We start from the raw sequence: 11,784 nt of genomic DNA, 5'->3' as shown, positions 1-11,784 counted from the left end.
CATGCAGATGTATGTCTTGTCTCATACTGGAAAAACTCAGAAGACGCTAGTTTCAGGAGATAATGGACTCTGTATCTAGTCTGCCACAATCGTGACAGAAGTTGAGCTGGAGAGAGAGTTGCGATCGGACATTATGTGCATGCGTGCGCGCGATCAGAGTTTGAGGGCAAGTGGACCTGGACATTATTCTCTGGTTGTCCATCTGTATCTGAGGACTAGTGGAACTTGAAAATGTTCTCTGGCTGTTGATCTGTGAGAGGACTAATGGACCTTTAATTCCTTGGCTGGCGATCATTCACTTGCGATGCGCGCGTGGGGCTTCTTTGATGTTGTGGACTTTTTATTTGGAAATCTTTACAACTGGGTGAGTTGCACGCTCATTTTTTTCATCTTTAGCATTTTGTTCCTTTCATTGGAGCTTTCAATGAAAGTAAATTTTTTATTTTACTTTGAGAGTCTGTGGGAATTTGGATCTGGATGTGTGTGTACAACAGGCTGTTTTAATGCGCAGCTCAGCTGTTAATTGCAGCTTTGTACATGACATGATATGTCACAGGTGTGATCACAGCTGTACAGTCACAGATGTGATCTTCTGCAGTGGTATGTAAAAGTTTGAGCACCCCTAATGATTTTCATGATTTTCCTTTATAAATCATTGGTTGTTTGGATCAGTAATTTCAGTTAAATATATCATATAGCAGACAAACATAGTGATATTTGAGGAGTGAAATGAAGTTTATAGGATTTACAGAAAGTGTGCAAACAAAATTAGGCAGGTGCATAAATTTGGGCACTCCAACAGAAAAAATACATCAATATTCAGTAGATCCTCCTTTTGCAGAAATAACAGCCTCTAAATGCTTCCTATAGCTTCCAAGAAGAGTCTGGATTCTGGTTGAAGGTATGCACCCCATTATTCTTTACAAAACATCTCAGGTTTGTTGGTTTCCGAACATGGACAGCCCGCTTAAAATCACACCACAGATTTTCAATAATATTCCGGTCTGGAGACTGAGATGGCCATTCCAGAACATTGTACGTGTTTCTCTGCATGAATGCCTTAGTAGATTTTGAGCAGTGTTTAGGGTCATTGTCTTGTTGAAAGATCCAGCCCCGGCGCAACTTCAACTTTGTCACTGATTCTTGAACATTGTTCTCAAGAATCTGCTGACATTGACTGGAATCCATGTGACCCTCAACTTTAACAAGATTCCCAGGACCTGCACTGGCCACACAGCATGATGGAACCACCTCCAAATTTTATTGTAGGTAGCAAGTGTTTTTCTTGGAATGCTGTATTCTTTTTCAGCCATGCATACCACCCCTTGTTATGTCCAAATAACTCAATTTTAGTTTCATCAGTCCACAGCACCTTATTCTAAAATGAAGCTGGCTTGTGAAATGTGGTTTAGCATACCTCAAGTGACTGTGGCGTGTACGCAGAAAAGGCTTCCTCTGCATTACTCTCTCATGTTATGTGTTGGGGGGGTTTGGCTGGCCAAGATACTGTTTGTGTGTTTTGTGTACACACCAGGTGGTTTGTGGGGGGCGTGTCTGAAGCTGTGATGATGGATGAAGCGTCTCTCACCCTCCAGTCATCACGCCAACCCCATGCACCTGATCAGCAGTTCACGTGCAGTTCCAAAGGACTTCCAGCTGAAGTAGATATCCTAATGATGTACTACATTTAAGCCATGACTGCTCTGTGTAAGGTGCTGGGGACTCAACCTTGTTGCCGCTGTGAGACGGTCATTTGTCTAACACTGTGATGCCGAGGATCACTCCAGGTTTGACGCACCGTGCCTGTTAAGGAGATGGGTGAGGGACTTGCTCCATCAGCACACTTCAGAGGTAACTAAAGCTTTAAATGACTTTGAGTAATTAACAGTAGTAATTTGGCATCTTGCACGCAGCAATATTTGAGCTACTTTGATAATTGTGTAAATTCGCTCTTCATAGCCGTGGCGTGCGGATTGATGGTCCTCCACGGGCTGTGAGAGCTGTTTCTGTAATTTGAGTCTGAATTAGAACCTGAATGTGTTTGCTAATGGTGTGAACCCTAAACAGTATTTGTGTGAACAGGGTGGACTTACCTCACCTCTCATCCTTAACAGACACCGTCCGACTTATTAACCACCTGGGGGGTGCCGGCGGGAATTCCTGGGTCCAGAACTGTCGGGCTCCAATCCCTTTTGGGCGCTGGGAAGAGCGCGTCGTCCTCCACCCCGCCAGGCCGTTAATTCACATTGTTTATGAACAGCACTTGTAAATAAATCAGTTTTCTGGTACCGCTCTCTGTTGATTTAGCACTGGGTCCTTGTCAGACGCTGGTTCGCTCCTCTAACCCGCGTCCCAACATAACATCTCATCCAGCATCTCCCTGTGCAAAGTGCGCTGTATAGTTGAACAATGCACAGAGACACAATCTGCAGCAAGATCATGTTGTAGGACTTTGGAGCAGGTCTGTGGGTTGACTATAACTGTTCTCACCATCCTTCGCTTCAGCTTATCTGAGATTTTTCTTGGCTTGCCACTTCAGGCCTTAACTAGTACTGTGCTTGTAATCTTCCATTTCCTCACTATGTTCCTCACAGTGGAAACTGACAGCTGAAATCTCTGAGATAGCTTTTTGTATCCTTCCCCTAAACCATGATGTTGAACAATCTTTGTTTTCAGGTCATTTGAGAGTTGTTTAGAGGCTCCCATGTTGCCACTCATTCAGAGAGATGCAAAGAGGAGAAACCTTTGTATTCACCTGTGTAAGGAGCTCAAGGGTCAGTGAGCTTACCAAACCAATTTTGTGTTCTAATAATTAATGCTAAATGTATTGAAATCAATAAAATGACAAGGGTGTCCAAATATATGCACCTGCCTAATTTTGTTTAAATAATTATTGCACACTTTCTGTAAATCCTAGAAACTTCATTTCACTTCTCAAATATCAGTGTGTTTGTCTGCTATATGATATATTTAACCATGGGGACACCGCCATGGCCGAGGAGTTCAATCGGTTTTACTGCAGGTTTGACCCTGCTGCTGCTGCCTCCTGCACTGCTCCACCCAGCGGCGTCTCCACCTCTGCTGCTGCCTCCTGCTTTGCTCCACCCAGCGGTGTCTACACCTCTGCTGCTGCCAGGGAACGGTCCTCTCCCCTTTTCTTTTCACACTGTATACATCTGACTTCACCTACAGGACTCCAACATGTCATATGCAGAAATATTCTGATGACACAGCTGTGGTGGCCTGTGTGAGGGGATGAGACAGAGTACAGAGTTCACCAACTGGAGCAAGTGCAACGGGCTTGTACTGAACACCAGCAAAACAAAGGAAATGATAGTTGACTTTGGCAAGAGGAAAGCACAACACCTACCAGTCAGTATAGACAATGTGGGCATTGAGGTGGTCTCCACATACAAGTACCTTGGTGTCGGTGCAGGTAAATGCAGCGTATAAAAGGGAACAGAGCAGATTGTTCTTCCTCAGAAGACTGAAATCTGTTGGTTTGTAGCGATATGCTTTTCCTTTTTTATCAATCTGTTGTGGTCAGCGCTCTATTATTTGCTGTTGTGTGTTGGGGGAACAGCCTGTCTGTCAGGGACAGTAACAGACTGGACAAATTTGTCAGGAAGTGCATGTCAGTGATGGGGAGGGAGGTGGCCTCTGTGGGTGAACTGATAGAGAGTAGGTTGAGGTGTATTATGAATTCCGTTATTAACAACAAATCTCATCCTCTACATGACACTGTGGTTGCTCAGAAAAGCAACCGCAGTGACAGATTCCTCTCCATGAGATGCAGGACTGAGAGGTATAGAAGATCATTTGTCCAGGCCGCCATGAGATTAACGCTTCTTGTTAATGTAGTTTTACATCCATGTGTTTTTATATTTGTCTTATTTATTGGTATTTTATTGTATGGATGAATTGTGTATGTATGTATGCTCTCGGGCAGATGAATTTCCCCTTACAGGGGATGAATAAAGTATTTATCTATCTTTAACTGAAATTGCTGATCCAGATAACCAATGATTTCTAAAGGAAAATTATGAAAATTATCAGGGGTGCCCAAACATTTGCATACAACTGTATCAGATCTGATAGATGTGAGCAATAACACCATATTTCAAAAATAAATGTGACTTATGAACAGGTGTGATTTGTTTTCCCCTCTGCCTGATATATTTTATGACAGTTGCAACTCATATTCCGGTATAACACGTTATGTCAAATGTAGCATGAAAAACAGCCCTCTGTATTCAGTGTGAGACATACATCAGTCAGAGGTAATACAATTAATATAAAAGTACATTTATTACTACAAAAATAGGACATCCAGTACGTAGTGCATAAACATTTGATGTTGCAACACACAGTACTGTGGGTGATGACATTTCCTCCATCCCACAAACGTGCATGTGTGCTGCTTACATTCTACACTCAACAAAAATATAAACGCAACACTTTTGGTTTTGCTCCCATTTTGTATGAGATGAACTCAAAGATCTAAAACTTTTTCCACATACACAATATCACCATTTCCCTCAAATATTGTTCACAAACCAGTTTAAATCTGTGATAGTGAGCACTTCTCCTTTGCTGAGATAATCCATCCCACCTCACAGGTGTGCCATATCAAGATGCTGATTAGACACCATGATTAGTGCACAGGTGTGCCTTAGACTGCCCACAATAAAAGGCCACTCTGAAAGGTGCAGTTTTGTTTTATTGGGGGGGGATACCAGTCAGTATCTGGTGTGACCACCATTTGCCTCATGCAGTGCAACACATCTCCTTCGCATAGAGTTGATCGGGTTGTCAATTGTGGCCTGTGGAATGTTGGTCCACTCCTCTTCAATGGCTGTGCGAAGTTGCTGGATATTGGCAGGAACTGGTACACGCTGTCGTATACGCCGGTCCAGAGCATCCCAAACATGCTCAATGGGTGGCATGTCCGGTGAGTATGCCGGCCATGCAAGAACTGGGACATTTTCAGCTTCCAAGAATTGTGTACAGATCCTTGCAACATGGGGCCGTGCATTATCCTGCTTCAACATGAGGTAATGTTCTTGGATGTATGGCACAACAATGGGCCTCAGGATCTCGTCACGGTATCTCTGTGCATTCAAAATGCCATCAATAAAATGTGTTCTTCGTCCATAACAGACGCCTGCCCATACCATAACCCCACCGCCACCATGGGCCACTCGATCCACAACACTGACATCAGAAACCCGCTCACCAAACGACGCCACACACGCTGTCTGCCATCTGCCCTGGACAGTGTGAACCGGGATTCATCCGTGAAGAGAACACCTCTCCAACGTGCCAAACGCCAGCGAATGTGAGCATTTGCCCACTCAAGTCGGTTACGACGACGAACTGGGGTCAGGTCGAGACCCCGATGACGACGACGAGCATGCAGATGAGCTTTCTGACAGTTTGTGCAGAAATTCTTTGGTTATGCAAACCGATTGTTTCAGCAGCTGTCCGAGTGGCTGGTCTCAGACGATCTTGGAGGTGAACATGCTGGATGTGGAGGTCCTGGGCTGGTGTGGTTACACGTGGTCTGCGGTTGTGAGGCTGGTTGGATGTACTGCCAAATTCTCTGAAACGCCTTTGGAGACGGCTTATGGTAGAGAAATGAACATTCAATACACGAGCAACAGCTCTGGTTGACATTCCTGCTGTCAGCATGCCAATTGCACGCTCCCTCAAATCTTGCGACATCTGTGGCATCGTGCTGTGTGATAAAACTGCACCTTTCAGAGTGGCCTTTTATTGTGGCAGTCTAATGCACACCTGTGCACTAATCATGGTGTCCAATCAGCATCTTGATATGGCACACCTGTGAGGTGGGATGGATTATCTCAGCAAAGGAGAAGTGCTCACTATCACAGATTTAGACTGGTTTGTGAACAATATTTGAAGGAAATGGTGATATTGTGTATGTGGAAAAAGTTTTAGATCTTTGAGTTCATCTCATACAAAATGGGAGCAAAACCAAAAGTGTTGCGTTTCTATTTTTGTTGAGTGTACTATGGACGAGGGGATGGAGAGCACCCTGTAGAGAAAGGCACTAAAACAATCAGTAGCACAACATAATGTGAAAACATCTTATGTACTACTGCCCAAATCCTCTCCCCGGTCCTTACCATGCTCATGCCTCAGCCAATAAGGAGGCTTCACCAGCACAGAGCACCAAATGTGGCATCTGGAGATCACAGGAATTTGAGGTTGTACATTTTGAGCAATGAAACAAAGTTGACAGGCTAATGCAACGTGGGGCCATGTTGCTGGTAATGCTATAAATTAAATGAAGCTTATGCTCTGTCTGTTGTTCAGACACTCATATAAAAATATGTGGATTGTTGCAATGTCTACATAGACTCAATTGCAGATATCGCCATGTTTGTTGTGTGTGGTGCACCCTGGGAAGGGAAGGAAGCATTGCTAGTGCACTGCTGCTTACTCAGACCATTTAAATGACTTCTCACCACGCTTATCTCCTGTGTTAAAGGCTTTGCTTCTCCTTCTTTCATTCAGCATGGGTGGAGGTGATCACTGTGCCAGAAATAACTAATGTTTTTATGTCTGTCTTTAAAAACACCACTGCTGATCTCCTGGATTAATTAACTTACATGTTAGGTTCCCCTGTTAGCTCCTTTGTGAAGTTTATTTTCATCAGCAGAGACTGTGTTCAGAACTGCTCGTCAGATCATTTTTATTGTAGTCATTTATTTTAATATATGAATAAGTGTTTACTTCTTCCTACTCCTTTTTGGGCATTGTTTCTTGGTTGGCACTGCGGATATTTTTTTTCTGTTTTTGTGTGTTTTCTTTGTTTCAAAACTAATTCAATTCATTCATTCATTTAAGACTAATCTATCATGGCTGTATGATGACAGAAATAATAACCCAAGCTTTTATGTTTGCCTTTAAAACACCACTCACAGTGATGCAATTCAGTTGTGAACGCAGTCATTCTGCAGACATATTGCCATGATAGATTAGTCTGAAATAAATATGATCTGACGTGCAGTTGTGAACAGTCTCTGCTGACGAAGGTAAACGTCACCAATGCCAAGTGAAAGGAGGAGAAGCACAGCCTTTGCCAACAGAGAGAAGCATCTTGAAAAGGTGACTATTTTTGAAAGATTTCTTTCAGTTATTCCAATATAAACATAGTGAAAGTTTGGAGTTGCCATTGTTGTTTGCCCCCTTGCCTTCCCAGCATGCATCGCGCACAACAAAGATGGCGGTATCTGCAACAGAGTCTATGGCTTTGGTTCATTGATACATTCTGGTCGTAAGTGCCGAATTTAAGCAAAGACATAAGCTGGCAAAGTGCTCCAAGTTGTTTTTAAGGTTTTTGTCTTCAAGTAGCCTAAATAACAGCATCCTAGTTTCTTTGATACTGTGTTTTGCTATGTTTTTCTTTTGTAAATGGGACACATTTATTGTTTCAGCTGCTTCAAAACAGAAACATTTCCACAGGACTGATGTGGGGACAGAGGTCGAATAATTTCAAAGGACTGTCCCTTTAAAGCTGCAATAATCATAACGGGCTCCAAAATAAAGCAATTGTAGCCTGATACTTTCAGCGACTGTAATAAAGCTACATTTTATTATGAGTGGAACTCATTAGCTGGAAGTTGGATTTGCATCATTTACAACCTCCTGCAGTTTTAGCTAATGAGTCAGACAACTTGTATACCTGAAGCCAAGCCAGCTGTTATTTTTAGTTAGCTACATAGTTATAAGACGTTGTAGTTAGCAGACATGGAATTCCGACTGAAACCTGTTTGTAAAATAAAACAGGTTTCAGTCGGAATCCCATGTGTGTTTTTGATTTGAAAATAAGAAATCCTGAGCTCCATGTAATAACTGACTACAGCATTTAACAGTTGTGGCTGACATGTTAGCAAACAGCTATTCCAAATATGGCTAAAAGGAACAGCATCTTTGTTTTTGGTTTCACAGGGATTTGACCACTTCCGGAGACAGCCTGCCATTGCACAGCACAAACACAGCATCACTTTTAATGGAAAGATGGTGTACTGTTTGGTTTTCGGATGCAATCACCGAAGCAGTCGCGAAAAGGTTTTTTTTCAGTTTCCAGTGGAGAAGGGAAGACGAGGCAAATAGGAGATGTCGTGTCAGTAAGTTTTAGCCTACACACTTTGACAGGGTAGCTGCGGTCTCTCGCCTGCATAACCGCCTCGACGTGTTTGAGCTCTGGGTCATAAACAAACCGCAGCATGTCCGCTTTCCACCGCATCATCACTTTTTCTTTTTACTTTGTTTGTTGTGTAATTTGCTCAAAAACTCTTTCTGATAGGGACATACAAGGGCTCTCCACAGATGTAGGATATGCGTCATGTTTGAACCCTTTCGCGCCGCCCTCAAATGAGACTGTGCTGCACAATTAACAATTCAATTGTAGGTTAGTCTGTGAAAATCCCTGTGAGAAATATCTCGCTCTGTATCAATATCAATGAGAGTTTCTTAATGAATCAATCTTATTCAGAGTTGACTAATATTGATTAATGCAGCTTTAAATTTACAATGGATTGAGAAATGCTTGAAACAAATTTCAAGCAATAATAGATTTGTAAGAATTGTGCCAGTATGTTGATTCTGATGTTTTAAAACGCTCATATAATTACACATATCTTCAGCATCCATTTCTTAAAGGTGCTATGAATTTATTTTTTTTCTGCCACTAGATGTTGCACTATGGCCCCAAATTTCAGGACATAAACAAAGCTAACCTCCGTGGTCACTTCTCTTCAAACATCCTGCCTCTGTATCGAGCAGAAGAAACAGTAGTTGGAGTCTTTTAACATGTCCAACAGCTCTCTGTGTGGGGAAAACCCAGACTATGTGGATTCTAGCCGGACCATCTTCTTCGCCAGAGGCATTTTTAGCCTTGAAATGTGATGTTTTTTTGGACTTATCTGTAAAGTTGTGCCGATCCACCATTTGAAAACAAATTAAATGGTCTTTTTATCAGCATGGGGAGTGACAGTGGTTTCACATCATAAAGGCAGTCACATGTGCTGAAAAGGACACACGGCATACACACTAAATATGTGTATGCGGCCAGATGTGAAAGTAAACGTGACGGAAAATCTTGTGCAGAATGAGCGTTACTTCATTGTTTGCACAGGATGCAATTAAGCCACTAATCTTTTACACAGAAAATAGCTGTTGACTGCTATATTAAGGTGTAAAATCTGAGTTCAGGCACCTTTTAAAAATGGATAGTAAGTTTGTATTTAAGAAAAAAAGACATTGGGATGAAGTGACCTTTTTGCACAATATGAGTCCTTTAAGTGAAAATTTTAGCTAGAGTTCCTCATCAGTGTAAACACAATCCTAACATCATACAGACATTTAAAACATTTATATGCAAAACATGTCCAGTGGTTTATGACAGTGACACACCTGCACTGTATCCCTTTTTAATGTATGTTTGTTCCTGGTGTCTGCTGTTTGGTAGCAACTGTCATGCCTTTTAACAAACGGCAGATTTTTCAGTCACAGTCCAGAATCCCTGAACATCGTCAAGCAAGTATATTCTGGCAAATGAAAATTTTCTTTTCAATTTCAGTATGTTGCTTATCAGGGAGGTAAATTAAGAAAAATTATTTCTTTGGAGCTGCTCCAAAATTAAAGCTGATCTTATTAATAGACTTGGAATAAAAGAGAGCAAAAATATGACAAACGCTACATGATTGGAACTCAACAATCCTCAAGAGGTCAAATAAATGCTTGCATTGCTTTTTCTTTGTATAAATTAGTAATGCATACTGCTGAGGAAGAGCAGAAGTGTCACTGTTGGTCAGCAGGAGGCAGTGTACTCAGCAGGTGTTCCGAAATGTTGACCTCACCTCGTTATGGAGTCTTAGGAAAACTGTTTCAGTTTTCATGTTTTTGTTAGAAGACATTAGTGTGGATATTGAAGAAAAGTCAGATTACTGTCTGGGAGAGATCACCCTGCTTTAAGATGAGGAGGCAAAAGTTTGCTGAGGCGAATCTGATGTCAAAACAAATTCCGAACCAGTTTCCTTCCCTTGGCCTTGATTCGAGGAAAAGTGGCGCTTGTCTCTGTGTTGATTGACTGCAATCCTAGTGGCGTGTTCCCGCCTTTCCTTCTCAGTAGGAAGTCAACACTCGATGATGTCATGGCATAGAAGACATTTCCTGTCGCAGGGATGACCAGTTCTGCATTTAAAGTGAAATAAATACAAGTTCAGTTTTAAAAATGTTTCATAGATATTGCAACAACAATACAGTCAGTACTCCACCTACAAATACATTCCTATTGTAGATATCTCTGCAATGATTAGTGCATAATTGTAATGAATTATGAAGTATATAAAAAATAAAAAAATAAAGCAAACAATGGGCCCCATCACTGTAGACAGGAGGCTGGGGTGATGGAAGTGATGTCACTGTGCCTGATGTTTGCCAAATTAAAGGTGTAACTAAGATTTTGTACTGTTAAAAGGTTCCAACTACCATTCCTGCTGCTTGACGGGGAGGAATGGAGTTTTGTTTATGTTCTGAATTGCAGTGCCAGTGAGACACCTAGTGGCAGAAAAATATTTCATAGCTTCTTTAAAGTTACAACTTCCATAACTGGCTCAGTAAGTCCACAATCTATTGGTTAAGATGCAACAAGGAATCAGACAGCTTGGCTTCAGTTCCTCCTGTAAGTATTACTTTTTACATGTTCATGACACATGCAATGTTTATCTCATGAAAAGAGAATATTTGCAGTTGTAGACAAGCTGGATTTCTTGGTTAGGGTTAGAACTTTATTAGCTGCTGTATAGCACAGTCCAGTCACACTGACATTAGTACCATCATTGTGTCCTTGACTGAAAGGATGGGCCAATCATAAAAAAATGAGATTTGCAGCAAAACTTAATCAATTGTTCCTTAATTATTCCTGCAAATTTGACTGAAATCTGTTAAGTTCCTTTAATAATACAGTACTATCCTAAAGTATTTCTTTTCTGCATTCATGTCACACAAGGAAGCACGATGCAAAATTAAAAGCAGAATTTCAACATGGTTTCAGGTCTAACTCTATATGGGTGAAATAAATTCAGATTACATTATATATTTGCTGATAAATACAAGCTCCATTTAATTTACATTTAACAGTGTTTCAACCTGTTCCGTTTTAGGGAAAGTCTGCAAATTATTTGCTGGATCTTTTGATATTTACCTTTTCCTTCAGGCAAAAGTTGGATCAGCTCATATCTAGACGCTTGTTTGGGGTCCTGATTGTGCTTTTCTAAAGCCGAACTGACCACGGACGGGGTCTTATCGTTGCTCGTAACCTGAAAAGCAAGAAGAGAACAATAGTGGTACTGGGACAGCTTGATTCACACTAACTGCACACTGTACCTTGGCAATGCCATTGTGATGACTATCATTAGAGAGATGCTTCCAAAAAACAGAAGCAGCAGCTCTAATTACATCATGTCATCGATAATTTGTCGAAATTATTTTGTGGTAGTATGCATTTTGTTCTGTTGGGGAAAAAAATGAATGACTGATCTGTGATCCTAACACACATTATTTCAGCAAAATCTTACACTTGCAGTGGAACTGCTTGGAGGACCTGAAATGCAGCAATTTTGACATGACGTCAGAGGGGTACGTCAGCAGGCTTGCTTGGCTGAAAACAATGTCAATCCCTACAAGCAGCTCTGAGTGTTGTATGGCTGGGGGGGCCTGGCTGCTGGTTTGTTTGCCTTTTGTTTCCTCCCA

General features: G+C 41.6%; 1 protein-coding gene across 1 annotated transcript in view; it reads right to left on the bottom strand.

The window, feature by feature from the left end:
- Window positions 1-6,924: 6,924 nt before the first annotated feature.
- The window catches only part of rgl2 (ral guanine nucleotide dissociation stimulator-like 2), a 170,086-nt gene continuing 165,226 nt past the window's right edge, over window positions 6,925-11,784 (bottom strand). Inside the window, exons 21-22 of the mRNA XM_034174274.1 lie at window positions 11,237-11,351; window positions 6,925-10,224 (exon numbers count right to left, since the gene is read on the bottom strand). Coding sequence (XP_034030165.1) covers window positions 10,043-10,224; window positions 11,237-11,351 — 297 coding nt within the window. The 3' untranslated portion in view covers window positions 6,925-10,042. The remainder of the gene's footprint in view (window positions 10,225-11,236; window positions 11,352-11,784) is intronic.

This window comes from Thalassophryne amazonica, chromosome 7 (genome assembly GCF_902500255.1).
Source record: "Thalassophryne amazonica chromosome 7, fThaAma1.1, whole genome shotgun sequence".
Taxonomy (NCBI): Eukaryota; Metazoa; Chordata; class Actinopteri; order Batrachoidiformes; family Batrachoididae; genus Thalassophryne; species Thalassophryne amazonica.
This window is presented reverse-complemented; position numbering and strand designations above follow the sequence as displayed.